Raw genomic sequence first — 26,214 nt, 5'->3', positions numbered from 1 at the left:
ATCTTATCAAAACTGCATATATAATGAAAATAAGACTGAAGGGTGAAGTTTTGCTTTGAGAAGATACAAAAAGTGGAAAATCTGTGCTACTTGGGCAATAAACCTTTGGGCCCTTCTCTAGAAGCATTTTGCTTGTAGCTATGTGCATCTTAGCCATCTGTTCAACACAGATACAGGTTCTTTCAAGAGCTGAGGGAGTACACTGTTTAACTCAATTATAATCTCACTTTCTGTTGTTGCACTGGAACACTCAAATTAACTTATAATTAAGTATGAGCTACTTCATACTGAATTTATTTTTCTCCTCAGTTCCATTTTCCCATTTTAACGCTTGGGTTGAGACTGTCGCCTGCTTCCACACTTGATTTTAGCCAAAAGGCCGAGAAGCGATGTGTCGCCTGCTTCCAAAGAGCAGCATTGAGAATGTTAGGGAGTTTTTGTTAAACATAAAAATCTCAGTTTTCCCTTACATTTTTATCTATGGTTTAAAAGTACTGAATAATTAAAGTTTTGGTTTCAAACATGTTTCCTGACATAAATTTAAATTCTACGTGTATACTGATGTGTTGGGAACTCATAAAACTTGGAAAAACATCAATTTAGCCATAATGAAAAATAATTCCAAAGTGGTTGGAGCAGTTCCATTTCTTCATCCTGTTCACAGGTCACTCTGAATGTGAGCAATTATGTCCATGAACACTTAGAAGAAAAACCCCAATGTAAGCTTGATTGTTGCTTCCTTGGTGGCTCAGTGATAAAGAATTCACCTGCCCATGCAAGAGACTTGAGTTTGATCCCTGGGTTGGGAAGATCCCTGGAGAAGGAAATGGCAACCCATTTCAGTATTCTTGCCTCGAAAATTCCTGGAGAGAGGAACCTGGTGGACTACAGTCCACGGGGTTGCAGAGTCAGACATGACTTAGCGACTAAACAACAACAAAGCTTTACTGTTTCCATCCATCCTGGGGTAAGCTATGTATTTCACCTGCAGACTTAGAGAAAGAAAAGGAAAGAGGCATCTCGTGTTGTTAAGTGGTGTTGGTAAGCCCCTTCGAGCCACAGGGGGACAGGTATAGGGAGGCTGGACCCAAAGTCAGAGACAATTTTAGTGAAAACTCACAAATGACTCTACCTAATTTTTTGGGGCTCCAAAATCACTGCAGATGGTGACTGCAGCCATGAAACTAAAAGATGCTTACTCCTTGGAAGGAAAGTTATGACCAACCTGGGTAGCATATTTAAAAGCAGAGACATTACTTTGCCAACCAAGGTCTGTCTAGTCAAGGCTATGGTTTTTCCAGTAGTCATGTATGGGATGTGAGATTTGGATGGTGAAGAAAGCTGAGTGCCGAAGAATTGATGCTTTTGAACTGTGGTGTTGGAGAAGACTCTTGAATCCCTTGGACTGCAAGGAGATCCAACCAGTCCATCCTAAAGGAGATCAGTCCTGGGTGTTCATTTGAAGGACTGATGCTGAAGCTGAAACTCCAACACTTTGGCCACCTCATGCAAAGAGTTGACTCACTGGAAAAGACCCTGATGCTGGGAGGGGTTAGGGGCAGGAGGAGAAGGGGATGACAGAGGATGAGATGGCAGGATGGCATCACCAACTCGATGGATGTGGGTTTGGGTAGATTCTGAGACATGGTGATGGAAAGAGAGGCCTGGTGTGCTGTGATTCACGGGGTCGCAGAGTCAGACACGACTGAGCAACTGAAATGAACTGAACTGAAGTTAGTCAGGGTTTACATTGCTTATAATGAGTTTAAGTTAGAGTCTGACAATGACAGAAGCTTAATGATGTCAAGTGAGGCTGAGTCTGGTAGGATTTCTTAGAAAAAAATCACCTCAGCTGTGAATACCAAGATTGGCATCTTTAAATAATTTTCTTAACCAGTTTTCTTTTTTTTTTAAACCTGAGGAGCACAATGGGAAAAGAAGGGGCACCAGGAGGAGAAGAGACAAGGTGGAAAAGTGCTTAAGGAACCTCCAAGCTACCTTACAATTTGCCAACAGCTGTCAGGGGGCTCCTGACATATAATCTTTAACTTAAATATATATATAAAAATATATATATATATAAAAATATATGTATAAATCTTTAATTTATACCATGCTTTCTACAAATTTTTCTGCAAGCCTTGCGAAAAGAAGCTCCATTACTATGCACTACCTTGAAATTAGCTGTCTGGACATTGAACTAGACAAACCAGTGTTTCACAGGACAAAGAAGAAATCAAACCAGTGGCCAAAGAAAAAAAGAACTCAAAACTAACGTCTCTACACACGCTGCTCTCTTCCCAGCCCTCCCCTTCATACTGGGTTCTTTTCCCATTCTGAAAACAGCCTACTCATCTCCCCTATGGGAGTTTATTTCAACACACAGGAAGGTACAGAGTGAAAAAAACCTACCCACAGTAACAACATACTCTGAAATACTAGGCATGACACTTTCTTGGAAAAGCTATCATCATCTGATTCTCATAATATTTTAAATGACTCCCCTTCTGGTTTTCATATCACCTAAAGGAACTAATTTCTCATAGAAGTATCTTTTAAAATATCACGACGCCCATATAAATAGAATTATCCTAGAACAACCTAGAATCCCCAATGCGCCTCCTATCATTTCCTTCCCTGCTATCAATATCAACTCAAAAATCTACTGGGAAACCAATGGCTATATCACCCTTTGTTGTTGTCCAGTCGCTCAGTTGTGTCTGACTCTGCGACTCCAGGGACGGCAGCACACCAGGCTTCTAGTCCTTCACCATCTCCTGGAGCTTGCTCAAACTCATGTCCATTGAGTTGGTGATTCCATCCAACCATATGGTCCTCTGTCGTCACCTTCTCCTCCCGCCTTCAATCTTTCCCAGCATCAGGATCTTTTTCAATGAGTCAGTTCTTTGCATCAGGTGGCCAAAGTATTGGATTTTCAGCTTCAGCATCAGTCCTTCCAGGGAATATTCAGGGTTGATTTCCTTAAGGATTGGCTGGTTTGATCTCCTTGCAGTCCAATGGACTCTCAACAGTCTCCTCCACAGTCCAAAAGCATCAGTTCTGCGACGCTCAGTCTTCTTCATGGTCCAACTCTCACATCCATACATGACTACTGGCAAAACCAGAGTCTTGACTAGATGGACCTTTGTTGGCAAAGTAATGTCTCTGCTTTTTAATATGCTGTCTAGGTTGCTCATAGCTTTTCTTCCAAGGAGCAGGCGTCTTTTAATTTCATGGCTACAGTCACCATCTGCAGCGATTTTGGAGCCCAAGAAAATAGTCTGACACTGTTTTCACTATTTGCCCAACTATTTGCCATGAAGTGATGGGACCAGATGCCATGATCTTCGTTTTTGAATGTCGAGTTTTAAGCCAGCCTTTCACTCTCCTCTTTCACTTTCATCAAGAGGCTCTTCAGGTCCTCTTTGCTTTTCACCGTAAGGTTGCTGTCATCTGCATATCTGACGTTATTGATACTTCTCCTGGCACTCTTGATTCCAGCTTGTGCCTCATCCAGCCCAGCATTTCACATGATATACTCTGCATATAAGTTAAATAAATAAGTAGGGTGATAATATACAGCCTTGATGTACTCCTTTTGGAACCAGTCCATTGTTCCATGTCTATTTCTAACTGTTGCTTCTTGACCTGCATACAGATTTCTCAGGAGGCAGGTAAGGTGGTCTGGTATTCCTGTCTCTTGAAGAATTGTCATAATTTGTTGTGATCCACACAGTCAAAGGCTTTAGCGTAGTCAATGAAGCAGAAAAGTATATGTTTTTCTGGAATTCTCTTGCTTTTTCGATGATCCAACAGATGCTGGCAATTTGATTTCTGGTTCCTCTGCCTTTTCTAAATCCAGCTTGAACATCTGGGAGTTTGTGGTTCACGTACTGCTGAAGCCTAGCTTGCAGAATTTTAAGCATTACTTTGCTAACATGTGAGATGAGTGCAATTGTGTGGTAAGCTGAACAGTCTTTGGCATTGCCCTTCTTTGGGACTGGAATGAAAACTAACCTTTTCCAGTCCTGTGGCCACTGCTGAGCAGTTTTCCAATTTTTTTGCCTTAAGAAGTCCATGAACAGTATGAAAAGGCAAAAAGATACCACCCTCAATAAGCAAGAATATTACTACTGTCTGATTTTAAACAAGTAAATGTGCTCAAAATAACTATTATTAAAAATGTGCAAAGTTAGCCAAATACTAGAGACAGAAAAAAGTGATTTATAAAATAGAAAGTGTTCTGCATCAAAAGTAATGAAAAGCACAAATGGCAAAAGTACCAAATACCAGTCTTCTGTAATCTATCTAAGTGCTGTTGAGCAGCAGCAAGATAGTTGCCTGCAGCAGAGGTATTTTCAAGTCCTATGTTAATTCAGTAAAATATCACTGTTAGTTCACAGAAAAGCAGAAACAGTCAGTCAAAGCCTATTTTTAAAACAAAGTGTATTAGGCTTTTAAATGCTTATTTTTCTTGATTACCTGCTTATAAGAGTAAATAGTCAATTATAATATTTAAGAAAACGTACAAGATTGTATCCGCAGATTTGTAAAAATTATGGCTTACATCACTATTACTGCTTCTAATAAGGAAATACTTGTGTTGGGAAGTTATCAGCTCTATGTATCTACATATTAAAATGGTCTTTCAATGAAATACAGATACTACATTGATGGTCAAAATTTAAAAGTCCCATATGCAACTAAAAAATATGTAACTTCTCACAGCCCTGATGTATAAACCATATCTGTCACATTATTTCGGTTTGCAGTTTATTTCATCTAATATTTTCCTGCCTGTTTAATTTAGGAATCAAATGCATCTAACTGTTTATACACAAAATGCCACATTAATGAGGATAATTTCTATTCTGTGCTCTATGATTCCTTTTAATTGACATTCAATTGTCTAAATATTAAATAAATTATCAGCTAAAACAGATTATTCTGACTCACTAAAAAAAGATTTAAAAGACCTTTTATGTCATTATGTTTCTCCAGAAGAATAAAATTGTCTAAAGTCTGATTATGGAAAATTTCTAAAATCATTCTTTTTCTCTGATTTTTACTTTTTTATCTAATTGGTATAAATGGAACACAGTAAAACCATTCTATTATTACAAAAACACATAGGTCTTCACTAAAAAGGGAGGGACTGTATCACTTCCATGCATGAAGAGCACCTCAAAGCAGGAGACTGCCCTATGCTCCTTTCTGGAGATGAAGAAAACAAAGAGTAAAGCAAATGAAAATCAGAATGTGAAAAGCTTGCAGCAGGGAATACTAGAGAACTGATGCGACTATGAACAGCGTTAATATACTGCAACACAGATTTCTAGAAGTGAGAAGAAAACTTTGGTGAACCCAAAAGTGCTTCTACCTTTTAAAATGTAACATTCTTAGTATAAAATTGCAAGAATTTATTAAACAAAGAACTGAAAGATTAATTATGTATCATTAATGAGAGGTAAAGTTACATTTCACTTAAAAAACAACAGTAAAAATCCCTGAAGGCTTTCTAACAAGCTGCAGTGCTAGTCAGCAAATGTGAGACTTAAGAAAACTATCAGGAGTCACACTTAACGTTTTTATGTTCAAGGCTTTCCTACCATGTTTCTTCCACACTCCTTGGCCACCTCCTCAGCAGATCCTTCATGTTTGCAATCCCATTTGCCCTCTAGTGCTCACTTCTACTACCAGCTGATAGATTTTGATAATTACATACTACTTCCATTTTTACCTCTTCCCACAACCAATAACTAGTTGGTTGTCCCAATCTACTTGATTTCATAATTATTAGGGTTTTTAAGAACTTGCACTTAATTTCAAAAATCACACTGTTTATCAGATTTGGTGTTTATAAAAAGACTTTTGAGATTATACCCAATTCGCCTGTAAAATTTTAATCACCTTCACTATGCATTCTATGTCACGTGTTGTTTTTCATGATACCTAGTTTTGAAGAATCCTCCATATCCTCACAGCAAAAGCTCAAGTAATCAGAAACTAACCTTAAGAAGGGAGGCGAATCTTAGGTGAGGGCCTTAGAGTCCCAAGTTGAAAAAAAAGAGGCAAAAATACAGAGAAGGACCACAAAGCTATTAACCTTCCACAGACTTTTGTATTAGCTATGCCAGGTATCAGCGAACACTCACTAATGATGACAGTAACATTTGCAGTGATATACCCTCCTGCCCCTAAACGTTTCAAAGGGGTGATGGTTAGAGAAGTGAGGTCCCAGAGGACAGTACAAGCTGGTGGTGCAGAGGATAGGTGCAGTAAATGCAGGGGCAAAGAAGGACAGCACATTAAGCATTTAGAAAGAAAAATATAAGTAGGAAGAGAAAAGGAGATAGTTATTATGTGACTCTTAATTCCTTACCTACCAGAATGATATGAGTCACTACTGAACTCCAGAATTCAAAAATGTTTGATTTACCATGACTTGGCAGAACAGAGGGAGGGAGGGTGTTGAGAGGGACACAGTAAAATCAGGTGGATATTTACATATAACTGTAATACATCACATGTTTTACATATATACCTAGAGGCATTCAAAATACTTAACTGGCATGTTATCAGCGGTGATCCCTAAGCACAGACCCCCGGCAGCATGCCACATGTGGTACACCTGCTGAATGCAGCCCTGGATCCGGGACACGACCTACTTGGTTCAAAGAATCAAGCACGCTCGTACCAAAGATTCTTGTTTGCTTGCTACTTTTCACTTTGAAATGTCTGGTATTCTATGAATGGGAACAGAGGTAGATGCAGTGTTCATGCAGACTAAGAGCTGATGAGGAGGGAGAAATCCTTAAAGTATTCCACATATACGAATATGAAAGAAATAGTATGGCCACTGCCTTGAGCTATGTTCCCAAAGTTGGGGAACTAAAGCAAGGTATATAATTGAATACAACTTCTGAGAGACAGACCACAAAACCATTGTGTAGATGGTATTTAATTTTCAAACTACATGTATCAGGTAGGTACAAAAGACTATAAATAAATTATATTTACTTTCTGGAAAAATAAAGGCAAGGCTGCTGGTGGTTAATGCTCATTTTAAAAAATGAACAATTAGTTTTTCACTCATGGAAGGGACTTGAATTTTCATTGGACTTCCAATTTTAGACATGGAAAATGGACACACTGTCCTGCCCCAGTGGGGTGATGAAAGTACAGTACTATACTAGGGTCTATTGGCTAATACAATGACTTTAAGAATGCCTGGTTTACAACTGGGAAACCCTGCCTTATTATGGTAAATAAATATTCAAACATAACAGAATTTAAACCAAAGAGAAATTATTCCAACTTTTCCATGCAACCAGGGTAGACACGCAGTCAAATCATCATTCTTCCCACTGTTATCTAGGACTGTTCCAGAAGGAAGCAAAATCACCTTAGCAGAATAAAAAGAACAAATTAAGTCAAATGTGACAATAGTGTTCTAAGGTTCCGCAAGGTGTAGATGAGAGCACTTATGAGCTGTTAGTAAAATTTGATTTGAGAACTACATAATGGAAATTTACCAACTGTTTGGACTATAAACCTTATAACGACTTTAACATCAAATTAACAGTGTACGTGGCAATAAGAGTGAACCTCACAGCTATAACAGCAGGGCTATAGCAGAGATGGAATACGACAGTGGCTAAGCAGGGACTCTACAACCCAGAGGGGCTCTGGCTGACCTCAAACATCTGGTTCTGCCTTTAACTTTCCTTAATGTGCTCTGAGTACATTCAGGGGCTTCTGCACTGGAGCAGTGTAGGGCTGTTTATGCCCAAGCTCTCCAAGTCCCATCCTATACGCCCAGCTCTCCTGGCTCACTCTATCTACTAGTACCAACGGGAAATGAGGGAAGCAGACTCTTTGGGGGTGACACATCATTTCTTAAAGTTGCAAATATGCTGACTCAGATGTTAGGTAAAATATCTACAATGTTTTCAAGGCAAGACTCGGTGTGTTATTCTGAGTCCCTGGCCACTGGCAAAGATCAAAGTAGGAGGAATTTCTAAGGGCTCAAAGCTTTGACCTATGAAGCAAGAGATATGGTCTGATGAAAACCAAGTAAGGTCAATGATATGTTACAGTGAGATGTGACAGTGGATTACTACTTAATATGTGACTAAAGATTTTAAAATATCCTTATGAATGTTTCCTTTCAGAAGAGAAATCAACCAGGTAGCAAGAATACTATAAAAAGCAATGTGCTGGGCTTCCCTGGTGACTCAGTGGTAAAGAATCCACCTGCCAATGCAGGAGACACGGGTTTGACCCCTGGACCGGGAAATCCCAAATGCCATGGAGCAACTAAGCCCGTGCTCCACCACTACTGGCTCTGTGCTCTAGAGCCCAGGAGCTGCCAACTGCTGAAGCCTGCGAGCCCTTGAGCCCATGCTCCACAGCAAGAGAAGCCACTGCACTGAGAAGTCCAAGCACCCCCAACTAGAGAGTAGCCCCTGCTCGCTGCAACTAGAGACAGGCCCACACAGCCACAAAGACACAACACAGCCATAAATAAATAAATAAGTAAATTTAAAAAAGAGAGAGAGAGAGAGGTGTGTTTCAAGTCGGGGTGTTTTAAGCCTTTTCACCAAGCGTTTACTAAAGGCTCCTGAACTTGGTTAAGATGCCACACTGTGCTTTTAGCAGCAACAGGGAAAGAAAGGCTAGTGGGGACAAGAAGGGGGCACCATCTTGTACACATGCAGCTTCCCAGGATGTGTAAAAGTTGCCGTTAAGAGATAATTTTAACAATTATCATGCAAACAGTTATCAGTACACTTAGAAGGAGGCAGAACACAGTGACAGGGCTCTATCTTGTGTTAGAAATAATGTACTTTACCAGATGATTTAGACACAAGGCTGCTTCACTTACCACTTCTGTTGATGTTTCTGCGTGTTCAGAAGTAACATGTTCTTGAAGAGATGTCTCCGTATAGCCCATTTTTCCACAATAGGGACAAGTAAAAGACTGTGGCTGCTCTACGGAGAAAGCTTCCCCACCATAGTACAAATCTGAAAAACAGAGCGGAACTGCATTGAGAAATAATTACCAATTTTTAAAAAATACAGAAAAATGTAGCTCAGTCATATCTGATGCTTTTGCAACCACACTGACTATAGCCCACCAGGCTCCTCTGCCCTTAGGATTCTCCCTGGGTTCAATCCCTGAGTCAGGAAGATCCCTTGGAAACGGAGATATCAACCCACTCCAGTATTCTTGCCTGAAAAATCCCATGGACAGAGAAGCCTGACAGGCTACCGTCCATGGGATCGCAAAGAGTCAGACATGATGACCACATACACCTATTTTTTTAGTGTATCACTTCATTACAAACATCTCATTATTTAACAGGAAACAAATACCTAATTTAAGAGGACAGGATCATTTCTGTGAGGAGAAAAAATGAAAGAAAGTGTTTATTATATGACAGATTTCTTCATTTTTTGGGAGATTTTGACTACCTTAAAAATACTTAAACCCATTACGTATCGATTGACCATTTATTATATGTATAAGATGTGTCAGGTGAATCTGGGGTAGGAGAAGATAAATGTACTTAAATATTTTAGTGGAGAATCTAATCACAGTAGGCAAGAAGATGAAATGAAAGGCATCCAGATGGAAAGAAAGAAGTAAAACTCTCTATTAGCAGATGACAGGATCCTGTATAGAGAAAATCCTAATGAATCCACTAAAAAACTAGCAGAACTCATAAATGAGCTCAGTGACATTACAGGATACAAGATCTATACCTGGGGAGAAGGGACTGGAAGAGTAGGATTAATATACATGCTACTGTATATAAAATAGATAACTAATAAGGACCTACTGTATAGCACAGGGAACTCTACTCAATACTCTGTAATGACCTATATGGGAAAAGAATCTACAAGAGTGAACATACGCATACGCATAACTGATTTACATCAATGTACACCTGAAACTAACACAACACAGTAAATCAACTATACTTTAATAAAAATAAAAACAAAACAAAGCAGCAGACACAGGAGAAGCTCTGAAAGCTGAGAAGTTACCTTTCCATACCAGGAAGAGAAGAGGTTCAGCGCTAAACCTCTAGAAACGGCTATCAAAGGAGAGGCAAAGATTTGAATTTATGTAACAACTTAACTCTGCAAAACAAAGTTACCCTTGTTTACCTCCTATAACTGGCCTTCTCCCCACCCAGCTTCCCCAAATCTTCTTTTGTCTTTAGCTAAAGATGGTATTTAAGATGAAGGCTTGGGCCATTTCAGGGAGTTACTGTTTTCCTGGGCATCACCCATGTATACAGAAGGTAGACATGTTACCAAACTTCTGTTAGTTTTTTTTTTTTTTTTTTAATAAAAGATCTATGACAGAAACAAATTGTTTCTCTGTAACTTGGAGTGGCAATCCAAAAGAAAAATTTTTTTAAATTCCATTTACAGTTGCAAAAAGAATAAAACATTTAGAAATACATTTAACAGCAGAAGTGTAAAACTTATCCTTTGATAACTATAAACTTTCGTTGAAAGAAACGAAAGATGACCTAAATAAACAGAAAGACATCCTGCATTACAGGGTAGCAGACTTACTACCAAACTGATCTACAGATACAAAACAATTCCTATCAAAATCCCAGTTGGTTTCTTTGCATAAATTTGACAAGCCAATTCTAAAATTCACAAAAAATTCAAGGAATTGACAATACCCACAGTAAGCCTGAAAATGAACAAAGTTGGAAGACTCATAATTTATGATTCCAAAGCTTACTATGTAACTGAGACACATTAGTATTAGCATGCAGACATACAAATCAAGGGAACAGACTGAGAGTCCAGAAATTAAAAGTGACATTTAGGGTCAATTGATTCTTTTCTAACAGCTTTACTGATATACTTTGACAAATAAAACTGTATATATTTATGGTATACAACAATGTTTTGACATATGTATATACTGTGAAAAGATTACCACAATCAAGCTAATTAACATTTCTATCACCTCTTCACAGTTACCATTGTGTATGTATTTATATGTGTTGAGAAGATTTGAGATCTATCCTCTTCAAAAATTTCCAGTACACAATATTGTTAACTATGATCACCATACAACAGCATATAACTATGATCCGTCTTCCAGCAACATCATAAGAGAAGACTCTACACATGGACATCACCAGGTGGTCAATACCGAAATCAAATTGATTATATTCTTTGCTGCCAAAGATGGAGAAGCTCTATACAGCTTCTTGTCTATATACAGCAAAAACAAGACAGGGAGCTGACTGTGGCTCAGATCATGAACTCCTTATTGCCAAATTCAGACTTAAATTGAAGAAAGTACGGAAAACCACTAGATCACTCAGGTATGACCTAAATCAAATCCCTTACGATTATACACTGGAAGTGACGAATAGATTCAAGGGATTAGATCTGATAGACAGAGTGCCTGAAGAATTATGGACGGAAATTCATGACAGTGTACAAGAGGCAGTAATCAAGACCATTCCCTAGGAAAAAAAAATGCAAAAAGGCAAAATGGTTGTCTGAGGAGGCCTTACAAATAGCTGAGAAAAGAAGAGAAGCGAAAGGCAAAGGAGAAAAGGAAAGATATACCTATCTGATTGCAGAGTTCTAAAGAATAGCAAGGAGAGAAAGGAAAGCCTTCCTCAGTGATCAATGCAAAGAAATAGAGGAAAATAACAGAATGGGAAAGACTAGAGATCTCTTTAAGAAATTTAGAGATACCAAGGGAACATTTCATGCAAGTGAAAGTGAAGCTGCTCAGAGTGTCCGACTCTCTGCGACCCCATGGACTTTAGCCCACCAGGCTCCTCTGTCCATGGGATTTTCCAGGCAAGAATACTGGAGTGGGCTGCCATTTCCTTCCCCAGGAGATCTTCTCGACCCAGGGATTAAATCCGGGTCTCCTGCATTGTAGGCAGATGCTTACCATCTGAGCCACCAGGCACAATTAAGGACAGAAATGGTATGGATCTAACAAAAGCAGAAGATACTAAGAAGAGATGGTAAGAATACACAGAAGAATTATATTAAAAAGAGCTTCATGATCCAGATAACCATGATGGTGTGATCAACACCTAGAGCCAGACATCCTGGAATGCGAAGTCAAGTGGGCCTTACGAAGCATCCCTACAAACAAAGCTAGTGGAGGTGATAGAATTCCAGTTGAGCCATTTTAAATCCTAAAAGATGATGCTGTGAGAGTGCTGCACTCAGTATGCCAGCAAATTTGGAAAACTCGCAATGGCCACAGGACTGGAAAAGGTCAGTTTTCATTTCAATCCCAAAGAAAGGCAATGCCAAAGAATGTTCAAACTACCTCACAATTGCACTCATCTCGCATGCTAGCAAAGTAATGCTCAAAATTCTCTAAGCCAGGATTCAACAATACGTGAACTGTGAACTTCCAGATGTTCAAGCTGGATTAGAAAAGGCAGAGGAACCAGAGATCAAATTGCCAACATCTGCTGGGTCATCGTAAAAGCAAGAGAGTTCCAGAAAAGCATCTACTTCTGCTTTATTGACTATGCCAAAGCCTTTGGCTGTGTGGATCACAACAAACTGTGGAAAATTCTTCAAGAGGTGGGAATACCAGACCACCTGACCTGCCTCCTGAGAAATCTGTATGCAGGTCAAGAAGTAACAGTTAGAACTGGACATGGAACAACAGACCAGTTCCAAATTGGGAAAGGGGTACATCAAGGGTGTATACTGTCACCTTGCTTATTCAACTTATATGCAGAGTGCATCATGCGAAATGCCAGGCTGGATGAAGCACAAGCTGGAATCAAGATTGCCACACAAAAATTCAATCAAAATGGATCAAAGATCTAAATGTCGATACTAAAATTATAAAACCTTAGAGGAAAACATATTTTTACAACATATTTTTACATCTTCATGATCTTGGATTAGGTGATGGTTTCCTATATATATGACATTAGAAGCACAACAAAGTTAAAAAACAGATAAACTTGACATTATCAAAATCAAAACTTATGTGCTTCAAAACATTTAATCAAGAAAGTGAAAAGACGACCCAAAGAAAGGGAGAAAATTTCTGCAAATCATTCACCTGTAAGGAACTTATATACAGAATACACAAAGTACTATGAAAACTCAATAATAAAAGACGTATTACCCAATTAAAAAATGGGCAAAGGATTGGAACAGACATCTTTCCAAAGCAGATATGTGGGTGGCTGACCAGCACTAGAAAAGACGGTCAGCATCATCACTGGCCATCAGAGAAATGCAAATCAAAACCACGAGACACTACCACTTCACATCCACTAAGATGTCTATAGTCAGACAGATAATAACAAGTGTTGACTAGGTAAGAAATTATAGCGTGAAACATTTAAAGGTTTTCTTATGCACTGACAGTGCCTTCTAATCAACTGTACAAATAATCTGCTTCTTGATAACTACAGCACGAAGATTTCTGTACTGTTAGCAAGAACAGTCAATTTAAACTTCACTCGTGCTTTACCGAGGCACTCTTTCATTTCACACTTTGCCAGCTGTATTTATTCGTGAATGGCTTTCATAAGCAAACTGTAAGAGAAAAAATTACTTAGAATAAAAAGTAAGATGTGTTATTTTTAATGAATTTGGAGCCTCATTATGCAATGGGGATAGTTTTAGAACATTTTGCCTTTACTTCCTCATACACGTACACAAAGTTCTAAATAATTCACTAAAATTTTAAATACGTACCAAAATCTACCCTTGTTAATATGCACTGCATTGGGTGGTCAGTTGTATGCCTTGTTGTTGTTGCACCACTTTCATAACAAGATGCACAAAGATCGTAATCGTAGCAAATTAAACACTTGTATCTGCGACCTCGAAAATTTCCTTTTAAACATGCATCACAGCTGACACCTATAAAAAAAGAAATATCATTAATTAGGAGCTGTAAAAGGCCACTCTTCATTTCATTTTTATAAATAAAAAGATGCACATATAACCCCAGATTTCTTTTCCAAAATGACTGAAAACAACAATGTAAAATCAGATATGAATTTCTGTTCCCTGAATTTACTCTTCTCATGGAAGTAACTTAAAATGTTTAACAAAATGTAAGAAAACTTTTAAAATGTTTTGATGAACTAGCAAGAGGGCAACAGTCAAGTGAAAGAGGAGTGAGTAGCTGGTCTCACTCAGGGAGGTGGGCAACTACGTGGGAAAGCCTGGGCTTACATGTTCACAGCACTGCAGGACAAAGCCCAGGTAGCAAAGACCTGCCAGGTCTGACATGGTGGGGTCTGAACAGGCAATTTCTCATAAAGGTGAGACCCTGATACACCCTCACTATACGTGTAAGCTAGCAATCCTTAGAGGATTACAAAACTTGCCCCCTGAAATCCCCTCTGCACAAAACACCACCACCACCACCACCCTGAAAAGTTATAACTATCAGTACAAACCAGTCCCGATTTCACGTAAGTGAAAAATCCAAATTCAGACTTCCAAATGGTTCTCAGGTTAAGAATTTAGAGTAGTTCTAAATAAGCACTGGCACCAAGCATCGGACAGAAATAAAATTTCAAGGAATGACAGTTCATGCACAAAATACCAACAAAAACTTAGATACCACCAGAAAGAAGTTTGTAAGAACAAGCAGCAGAATCAGAATGGCAGAGTTGACAGCAGAACTGAATATGAAACACTAGCTCAAAACAATAAAAGAGGAGCTTAAAAAGAAGAGGCAACCAACATATTTGAAAATGAACCAAATATCTCGATATGCAAAATTTGAAACTTAATGGGCAGGTATAATAGCAAGAAAGCCTTTTATTTACATGTGATATGCCTGTTTATGTAGAAAACTCCTGCTAAATTATTAGAATTAAGTATTTTAAGCAAGGTAGCCAAACATAAACACCAATTTAATAAAATACTGATTGATTTTTCATTCCAAAAAGACAAGTATATTTTAAAACTGCCATCTGAGTCGACTTATATGAGGCATTCACGTGCTGTGTGCTAAGTTGCTTCCGTCCTGTCTGACTCTTTGCAACCCCGTGGACTCTAGCACGCCAGGCTTCTCTGTTCATGGACTTCTCCAGGCAACAGTACTGGAGTGGGTTGCCATGTCCTCCTCCCATATGAAGTACCCAGATTAGTCAAATTCACAAGGAACAAAACAAGCCCCTCCCAAACCCAGGGCAGAACAGTGGTTAGCAGAGACTGGGTGGAAGGGGAGAGAAGGAGTGCTGTTTAATGGGTTTCAGCGTGGGATAATGCAAAGATTCTGGAGATGGATAGTGCTGATAGTTGCACAACAATGTGAATGCATTAATTCCACTCACTGAACTGTATGCTAAAGGGTTAAAATGACAGATTTTATGTTGTGCATATTTTATCACAATAAAAAAATTACATCATTTGCAGTAGTATTCCTGAAAAGTGCCTATGAATAAACCTAACCAAAGATATGCAGCCCTTTATGAAATAAATTAGTAAAAATGTGTTCAAAGACATTAAATAGCTTTAAAAAAATAAAAACACCAGGTTCACTGACTAGAAGGTTCAACATAATAAAATATCAATTCTCCCCAAACTGATCGGTGGATTTAATACAATTCTAATAAAAAAAACAAACACAAAAGAATTTTTTGTGGAACATAATAAGCTGACTCAAATCTTTACACAATTTGCAAAGGGTCAAAAATAGCCAAGACATTCGTGAAGGGTAACAAGATGGAGGGATTTACTTAACACAGCTACAGTAATTTAGATAGTAGGATACTGGCTTAGAGACAGACAAACTAACCAAAGCAACAGAACCGAAAGCCCCTAAACTGGTGCTCAGATGGTAAAGAATCTGCCTGCAATGCAGGAGACCCAGATTTGATCCCTGGGTAGGGAAAATCCCCTGGAGAAGGGAATGGCAATCCACTCCAGTATTCTTTAGGATTGACTGGTTGGATTTTCCCGAAGTCCAAGAGACTCTCAAGAGTCTTCTCCAACACCACAGTTCAAAAGCATTAATTCTTCGGCATTCAGCTTTCTTTATGGTCCAACTCTCACATCCATACATGACTACTGAAAAAACTACGCTTTGACTAGACGGACCTTTTTGTTGGCAAAGTAACATCTGTTTTTTAATATGCTGTCTACGTTGGTCTTAGGTTTTCTTCCAAGGAGTAAGTGTCTTTTAATTTCATGGCTGCAGTCATTATCTGCAGTGATTTTGGAGCCCAAGAAAATAAAGTCTGTCACTGTTTCCATTGTTTCCCCGTCTATTTGCCATGAAATGATGGGACTGGATGCCATGATTTTAGTTGTCTGAATGTTGAGTTTTAAGCCAACTTTTTCACTCTCCTCTTTCAGCTTCATCAAGAGGCTCTTTAGTTCTTCTTCACTTTCTGTCATAAGGGTGGTGTCATCTGCATATCTGAGGTTATTGACATTTCTCCCGGCAATCTTGATTCCAGCTTGTGCTTCATCCAGCCTGGCATTTCGCATGATGCACTCTGCATATAAGTTGAATAAGCAAGGTGACAGTATACACCCTTGATGTACCCCTTTCCCAATTTGGAACTGGTCTGTTGTTCCATGTCCAGTTCTAACTGTTACTTCTTGACCTGCATACAGATTTCTCAGGAGGCAGGTCAGGTGGTCTGGTATTCCCACCTCTTGAAGAATTTTCCAGTTTGTTGTGATCCACACAGCCAAAGGCTTTGGCATAGTCAATAAAGCAGAAGTAGATGCTTTTCTGGAACTCTCTTGCTTTTACGATGACCCAGCAGATGTTGGCAATTTGATCTCTGGTTCCTCTGCCTTTTCTAATCCAGCTTGAACATCTGGAAGTTCACAGTTCACGTATTGTTGAATCCTGGCTTAGAGAATTTTGAGCATTACTTTGCTAGCATGCGAGATGAGTGCAATTGTGAGGTAGTTTGAACATTCTTTGGCATTGCCTTTCTTTGGGATTGAAATGAAAACTGACCTTTTCCAGTCCTGTGGCCATTGCGAGTTTTCCAAATTTGCTGGCATACTGAGTGCAGCACTCTCACAGCATCATCTTTTAGGATTTAAAATGGCTCAACTGGAATTCTATCACCTCCACTAGCTTTGTTTGTAGTGATGCTTCCTATGAACCAGTCAATCCTAAAGGTAATCAGTCCTGAATACTCATTGGAAGGACTGATGCCGAATCTGAAACTCCAATACTTTGGCCACCTGATGCGAAAGCTGACTGATTGGAAGAGACCATGATGCTGGGAAAGATTAAAGGTGGGAGGAGAAGGGGACAACAGAGGATGAGATGGCTGGATGGCATCACTGACTCAATGGACATAAGTTTGAGCAAGCTCCAGGAGTTGGTAATAGACAGGGAAGCCTGGTGTGCTGCAGTCTGTGGGGTCGCAAAGAGTTGGACATGACTGAGTGACTGAACTGAACTGAACCAGTATTCTTGCCTGGAAAATCCCATGGACAGAGGAGCCTGACGGGCTACAGTCCAAGGGGTCGCAGAGTTGGATGTGACTGAGTGACTAACACACAAACAGATGCACACATGTTGAAATGTGTGTCACAACAGTAAGGTCACTAGAGATCAGTAGGGAAAAGAGGGAGTAGACAGTAAATGGTACTAAGACAGGTGATCTCCTTGCCATATATGGGGACAATAGAGTTGGATCTCACCCACAGGTTCCACACACAGGTATCAATTCCAGATAGTTTAAAGACAAGTGTGAAAGGGAAGTGAGAAAAATCTCTGAAGACAATATAGGGGAATATTTTTATAAACTCAGAGTAGGAAACCATTTTCTTAACACACACACACACACACACACACACACACACACACACACACACAGCCCAATAAACTCAACCACATTAAAATTATGACTTTTCCTTCAGTTTTAATATCCTAGAGTGATGGAAAAGACAAGGCCCAGAATCTGGTGATAAATGCAACATACATGACAGACAAGAGTTAGGTATACAGGATACATTGAGGAACTCAAATATATCAGGGAGAAAATGACCAACATCCAATAGGAAAATGGGCAAAGACTTCAATAGGCACTATAAAGAAGAGCAAACAAAATTGACCAATAGATACACGAAACGACGCTCAATCTCATTAGTCATCAAATAAGTGCAAATTAAAACACCATGAGCCATTATTTTACATCGACTGACTGTGCAAAATCCTAGAAGCCTCTTGATAGTCAAGTGCTAGTGAAGACAAGGAGCAACAGACAGGCTTCGATGCTACTGATGGGGACATGTATCAGCAAAACCATTTTGCAAATTTTGTTCACATTCTAGTCAAGTTAAACATGTACAATTACTATGTCTCTGCAATTCAATTCAAATCAATTCTCTGGGGCATCTTTTGCCCAGGAGCATCAGAAGAATGTAAAAGAATTTTTACAGTGGTTTTTGTAATTGAATAAAAAGGCTTTTAACAACCCAAAGGCCCATCAGACAGTCCTTTACGGAATGAATTAAAAGATAATGGGGACTTCCCTGGTGGTCCAGTGGGTAAGACTCCAGCCTCCCAATGCAGGGAATCTGGTTCATTCCTGGTCAGGGAACTAGATCTGGCATGTCCCAACTAAGATGCCTGCTTGCCACAAGGGAGATTCTGCGAGCTGTAAAGGAGACACAGTGCAGCCAAAATAAATATTTTAAAAAAAGAAAAAGAATAATGAATGACAGCCTAAAACAGTGGGTGAAGACAGGCATAAAATCAAACTAAGTTATAAAACAAGTTAGAAGATACATGCCATGGAGAAAAAGAAGTAAAAAAGGATTAACAGTGTGGACAAAGAAAGCTCACTGAAAGGATGATGAGCAAAAACATGGACTACTGTAAAATTTGCCTATTCAAAGCAGCCTCCAAGCACGACGATGCACAACACTGAAGATACTGAAGAGGGTAAGTACCTATTTAGGTTCACAAATGAAAGTTTAATTTAACAGGATATAATAACTTGGTCAAATAAAATGTAGCCTGAACAAAGCTACACCTCTTTAGGATGCCAGAAAGGTAAGCTCAGGTTTGAACACTAACTTTTTGGAGTGTCCCATCTAACACAAGGGCTTCCCAGGTGGCGCTAATAGTAAAGAACCCTTCTGTCTGTGCAGGAGACATAAGAGACATGACTTTGATTCCTGGGTTGGGAAGATCCCCTGGAGGAGGGCAAGTCTAGTATTCTTGCCTGGGAATCCCATGGACAGAGGACCTTGGCAGGCTACGGTCCATGGGGGTCCCAAAGAGTTGGACATGACCAAAGGGAGTCAGCATGCATGCATATTGCATAGAGCAAATGAAACCTAACATTTTTTAAATCCAGGAGACCTCACTGTAGTGGTCCTACAGCCTTGGCTCTTAAGGTGATATTTTATTTGACAACATTTGAACTCTTGTTTCTATTATAACATGATACTTTTTCTATAGGAATTTTGGTTTTCAGCATTGTAAATATTTCTTATCAATATCACCAGAAGCAATTTCATTCTTCCTATCAAGGAACTCATCATTCTACATATGCCACATTATGTTCTGTTTCAGATTTCCTGAGCCTCCTGGGACCAGGTAGAACACTGTTATTAACCAAGGAACTGTGCATTGAAGAGCTGGCTTGTCTTCCCTGTTAGGAAAGCACCTGGGGTAGACAGGAAGGGAGCAAATTTTGCTAGTCTGTGTTATAAAGTGAATTCTGACAAATATACTTAAAAGAGATTCTGTTCTGAGTGAGAAATCTGGGGTTCTTTTCTAAGCTAAATGAGGTTCAGTCATCACAGGTGTGGGCAGAGGGAGATAGGATTGCTACTGAGAAACCGTAGCAAGCCTATGCATGCTTCCCTTCCATGCTTTTTAGAGACTCCGAGCTACTATCAGCCTGGCGTGCTGTAGTGCATGGGGTTGCAAAGAGGCAGACACGACTGAGCGACTGAACTGAACTGAACTGAGCTACTATCGAGAGAGGTGGTATGGAATCTTCTCTCAAGTCAGATACTGTCTAAAGCTTATGATGACAAATTAGAAGTGTTAAATTGGCAGAGCTATTACAATGAGAAGGAGTAGCAGGATATATGGAAAACTGTATGTGAGAAAATATTTTTACTTCCCTGACTTCTTATTCATAGTACACTCATCACCAAAACACATCCCATATAGTATACTTGCCACCACGGATAATTATAGTTACTTTTACTTGTATAGTGAGAAACCCTGCTGAGAATTTACCTAACACAACGTTTAATAGTCTGACTGCAATATATATTTTTTGTTTAAAATAGTGATCTTGAATCACAAAAGTTGTTAAATGTCTTTCAGTGTTTAAGAAGTTAAAAAATATACTTTGGGGGTGGGGGTGGGATGGGGCAGGAGGCTTGGAGGATCTTAGTTTCCCAACCAGTGATAGAACTCAGGCCCATGGCAATGAAATCACCAATTCCTAACCCTGGACTGCCAGGGAATTCCCAGAAAACATACATTTCAAAATGACTCAAAAATAGTAATTTTTAAAAAAAGAATTCCATTTCTTTAATGGTGGTTTTTGTTTGTGTCTTGGGGGCGGTACTGAGTCTGCGTTGCTGAGCAGGCTTTAGTTGCAGCGCACGGGCTCTCCCTGCAGTGGCCTCTCGTGCTGTGGAGTACGGGCTCTCCCTGCACAGGCTTTGGAGTCGCAGCTCCCAGGCTCTAGAGCACAAGCGCAACAGTTGTGGCACACGGGCTTAGCTGCTCCACAGTGTGCGGGATCCTCCTGGATCAAGGACCGAACCCGTGTCTCCTGTGTTGGCAGGTGGATTCTTTACCACTGAGCCACCAGGGAAGCCTGAACCCCAGTTCCTTGAAGGGCTAATAGTTATTTAATGTTAAAAAGCTTAAGGCAACTGTGGACAGTGGTACTACCACTCTCCAGGCAAGAATACTGCAGTGGGCTGCCATTTCCTTCTCCAGGGACTCCATACAATAGACACCCTGCAAAAACTGAGTTAACCAAATAATAAAATATGTAAGTCATCCTTGAATAATCTGGCTATAGCCATACTGTCATAAACAAACTCGGACAATTATTACTTTGTACAATGGAAACGAGCACAAGCTACATTTTTTTAAAAAAATTTTACTTTAAGTACAGCTGATTTACAATGTTGTATTAATCTCTGCTATACAGAAAAGTGATCCAGTTATACACATGCATAGTCTTTCCTATTCTTTTCCATGATGGTTTATCACAGGATATTGAATATAGTTCACTGTGACGTACAGGAGGACCTTGTTGTTTATTCATCCTATATATAATGGTTTACAACTGCTAATCCCAAACTCCCAATCCTTCCTTTCCCCAACCCCCTCCCCAATGGCAACTACAAATCTGTTCTCTGTATCTGTGAGTCTGTTTCTGTTTCATAGGTAAGTTCATCTGTGTCATATTTTAGATTCCACATATAAACGATATCATATTGTCTTTCTCTGACGTACTCCACTCAGTATGATAATCTCTAGGTCTATCCATGTTGCTGCAAATGACATTACTTCATTCTTTGTCGTGGCTGAGTAATATTCCATTTATGTACACACACACACACACACACACACACACACACACCATGTCTACACCTGCAAAAGCCACATCTTAAAGTTATGGTAGGATGTATGTGATTCCCCATCTGACCACATTCACCTAACAAGACAAAAAAAAATGCTGGGAAATATAGGGGACTTCCCTATTGGTCCAGTGGCTAAGACTCCATGCTCCCAACGCAGAGTACACAAGTCTGATCACTGGCTGGGGAACTAAGATCCCACATACTGCATTGCACAGCCAAAAAAAAAAAAAAAAGCTGGGAAATATAGCTTAACCGCAATGTCAACACTGCCATGTGTGAAACTTACATAAAAACAATGGTGTATATTTGATGACCCCTACCTATAACCTATACATACATACATATACATATATATATATAGCTTAACCTCAGTTTCAACACTGCCAAACGTGAAACTTACATAAAAAGAATGGTGTATCTTTGATGACCCCTATCTATAAAAGGTGTATCTAAACACATTCATATCCTCAACACTTTTATATTTAGCAGTTCTATAAAATAAATACATAAAACTTATGAACTAAAATTAAAGGAAAGAACGCCCTCTAGCGGGAAGAGATGCTTAAAAAGCCACTGAAATAATAGTCTTCTCTCTTTTTAATTTTCTAAAATAAAGGTTTACTTATTTATATATATATAATATTACATGTACATTACACATACATTTATTTATCTTTTAAAAGAAAAACCTAGAGGTTGATATAGCTTTTCCTTAATAGAGAGGAAGTGTGAAGAGAAGGTCGGTAAAGGGAAAGTTACCTGCCAAGATAAACAGTGAAAAGAACACAACAGGAAGAGACTCTACCCCTAATCTGAGGCCCTGGGATTATTCAGTATTTGTCACTGACAAGCTATCCTGACTGTCAGATGCCATGCAATCTGGAGTGAAGGTCTTTCTTTTACTCCAGTCAATTCTCTCTTCAGGGCCTATGGATGCTTAAATAAGTGTGACTTTTAAAAAACAAATCTGTGTGTGTGTGTTATATGTTATATTCCCAAAGAGGTTCTTTGCATTTAGATGGTCGAAAAATCGTGCAATCTTTTGAAGAGGTTCTCAGGTGAACACAGAAGCAAATAAAGAAATGAACTATGGTAACTCAGTGAAAGGCAGGAGCAGTCAGAATTAAAGACAATGATCAAGGAATATTACTAGAAATAAAACCAATGGAACCTAAGACAAATTTTATAATGCTTCCCAAGCTGGAAGCCTAGTTCAGGAGTAGAAAGCTTTCCCCCTTCTATTAAAGACGTACAGGGGGAAATACACTCAATTGTGCATTGCAAAGGTAAGGTAACTGTAGGAATTCATTTCTTTTTGAAGAAAAAGACACAGAAAAAACCCTACTTATTTTTAGACTTAGGAACAGAATCTTCCCCTGCCAATTAAATACACACATAACTTTATACATGTTTATTAAAAAAAAAAAAAACAAAAACTATGCCGTACGACAAAGGGAAACTCAAAAGGAGAGAAAATTGGGTAGAGAGACCCATACAAATATACCCTTCAAGAAAAGACCTATAGTTAAAGGAATTCAAGGGGCAGAGAAAGAGAAAGGAGAAAAACAGTACACAGCAGGGGAGGGTACGATTCAAAAGAAAGAGGCCTGGGTGCTGGAGGGGAACTTTAGGAAAGAGGAAAACACGGAACAGTTTGGTAAATAGATTGTGCAGTGTGTTCTTCACACTGAGCAGACTTGTCTGAATCTGTGAAATGGCTGGGCATTTAAAACAACCTTTTCTGTACTGGGATTTAGCTTTCTTTTACTTTATTGTTTTCAAGTGGAATGCCATGAGTGTGGTGACATGTCACAAGGAGCACCCATCTATCCTTCCATTAGGTGTAAGACACAAGACACAGCAGCCAGGAAAGGCCTGCGCCGCAGAGAGCTAACACCCCAGCGGCACTGGCAGCAACGTCCCTCATTACTTCTTGTAGCCCAGAGAGCTTTCCTCATCACTGCATTAACTTTCACATCAAAGTCATGAGGTAGCTGGAAAATATGATAAAACTTCTTTCATGGTTATGGATGATTCAAAGCTAGTTCATATCTGCCCAACAAACTGGACAGAAAGGCAGGGGCCGGACATTGTATTTAAGGCATTCCTTCCTTATGCATTCTGTCAAAGAGGGAAGTTTAATTCATTTCTAAAAGTTTTTAGTGTAGCAGAATTTGCTCCATTTTGGGACAACTGGATGTTTTGCTTAGTTTTAAAGACCTGTTCCATGCTCTTATTTCATAGAAATGCAATACTGGCCTGGGAACACAAACCCATACTTGCTCATGAGCAAGCTTAGTAAGGAATTGTCTTTCAGAACCCCTTATCTGGAAATAGAGAAGCTTCAATCTACTATTATACTCAGCCATGATTAGAGCTATTTTCTGACTCACATAAAATGAAGGAAGAAGAGGTGTGTAAGGAATGCCTGGGACAAAGTAGGAATTCAGTGGGTATCTGCTGAATGAATGAAGTGGATGAAAAGAAAAAGGGACATTCTCCCAGAGTAATTAGATAAGAGCTCAAAAGAGAGAAGGGAAACAGGGATTAATGTGTGTCCATAATAGACTTCTTGATATAAGAATGACTCAATGATGAAAGTAGGGGGGAAAAAGAAGGGACTGAACAACAGGTACTTGTTTCCCGTAGGAGAAAAGAAAATTAATCAGTGAAAATGCTGTGCCAAATACTTCTAGGCATGAGCCCCCATTCGGCAGCATCAGCCCAGAAGACTTGGCTGCCAGCCATATAAGAGACGTGGTTGTTCTTGAGAAACACATTTTTCTTTTTTTTTCATTTATTTTTATTAGTTGGAGGCTAATTACTTTACAATATTGTAGTGGTTTTTGTCATACATTGACATGAATCAGCCATGGATTTACATCTCATCAGCCACAATTTTGTGTTGACAATTTCACATGTAAAAGCTGAAAATAAAACCTCCAGTAGTTTGGAATATGTGTGCATCTCCATTTAAGTTGCTTGAAACAATGCACACTAATCAGAATCACTGCCCTGTTTTTTTTTAAATTTATTTTAATTGGAGGCTAATTACTTTACAATATTGTAGTGGTTTTTGCCATATATTGTATATGAATCAGCCATGGGTTTACATGTGTTTCCCATCCTGAACTCCCCTCCCACATCCCTGGCCATCAAAGACCCTCCAGGAAGGCCTATGTGGCAAGGCAGAGAGCTCCAGCCCTCTCAAAAGACAAGTGCCCTTGGAGAGAGTGTTGACTTTTATGAAAATGTCTAGTGATCATACAAGCATTTTGCACATCGCTTCAGTCGTATCCAACTCTTTGCGACCCTATGGACTGTAGCCCACCAAGCTTCTCTATCCATGGGATTCTCCAGGCAAGAATACGGAGTGGGTTGCCATGCCCTCCTCCAGGGGATCTTCCCAACCCAGAGATCAAACCCGAGTCTCTTACGTCTTCTTTATTTGCAGGTGGGTTCTTTACCACTAGCACCACCTATAAAAAATATATTACGTTTCAAACCGGTTGGGGCCGGTCTGAAAAATTAAACCCTTAAAACAGGTATAAAATGCCATTGGAGACTCTTCCTCAGATCATCTCCACACAGCTTTGATCTTTCACTAACCAATTAGTGTTTAACTGAACTTGATGCCCCAGGCACCTGCGAAGGGCTTGTCACTGAACTGTTGTTCTTTTACATGTGAATAAACTGTGGTCCACAAGCACTAAGTGACCTGCTCCAAAGGCAAACAGTCATAAAGTGACAAACATAGCCTCTGATAACAGTAAATCTGTTATTTGTGAGTCTGTTTCAGAAGTAGATGTCTTCAGAACTTTTTATTTACTATGGCACAGAGATACACATTTAATATCATGTTTATTGTTCTTCTCTTAATTCTTTATTTTCTAAGACAGCTTAATTCTACCAATCATATAACTTCTCTAAAACGAAACTCAGCTTGAGGAATTACTTTCAAGGCAGGCGTTAATAGATATTTGCTTATTTATTTCCAGAGGTTGATAATCAGTCAAACACAGTTCTACCTGAAGTCACTAATTTATAAGTTCTTATTCTAGAGTACTATTCTCTTAACTTTTTGAAAATCCATGTCGTATACTGGTAAATATTTAAAAACATTACTATCTCCTTTGTTTAAAATTTCAGTAAGCAAGAAACATATCTGGCCTCACTCTTTCAAATCACAGCATATCATCAATATGATTCTCAAATATATATTTTAATTTTGTTTTTGTCAAATGTATAAGGAATACACATACATACATCTTCAGACAAGGGAATTAACAGCCTATCACACATGACATAATTGCATGACGAAATTCTAGAACATTGTGCTCCAACAAATTGCTATTATCACCTGTAAGTCCCTACAAAAACAGGTCGTAAAAGGATACATACCACATGGAAGCACTTAGTAAGTTTTAAACTACACAACACAACGCTCTATAGTTACAGTGAATGGACACATACGCATGTAGAAAGCAGGCTGAAACCTGGAAGGAAAGGATACACACCAACTCCCAAGAAACAAGGACCTCTGGGAGGTAGGGAGAAAAAGAAAAGCAGCAGAATGGAATCAAGAAAGGGTACAAAGTGGCA

General features: G+C 39.2%; 1 protein-coding gene across 1 annotated transcript in view; it reads right to left on the bottom strand.

The window, feature by feature from the left end:
* The window catches only part of KCMF1 (potassium channel modulatory factor 1), a 79,657-nt gene that overhangs the window by 19,306 nt on the left and 34,137 nt on the right, over window positions 1-26,214 (bottom strand). The window contains exons 2-3 of the mRNA XM_061155240.1: window positions 13,744-13,911; window positions 8,888-9,027 (exon numbers count right to left, since the gene is read on the bottom strand). Of these exons, the coding sequence (XP_061011223.1) occupies window positions 8,888-9,027; window positions 13,744-13,911 (308 nt within the window). The remainder of the gene's footprint in view (window positions 1-8,887; window positions 9,028-13,743; window positions 13,912-26,214) is intronic.

Source organism: Dama dama, chromosome 11 (genome assembly GCF_033118175.1).
Source record: "Dama dama isolate Ldn47 chromosome 11, ASM3311817v1, whole genome shotgun sequence".
Lineage (NCBI taxonomy): Eukaryota > Metazoa > Chordata > Mammalia > Artiodactyla > Cervidae > Dama > Dama dama.
Note: the sequence above shows the minus strand (reverse complement) of the source record. Positions and strands in the feature narration are given on the sequence as shown.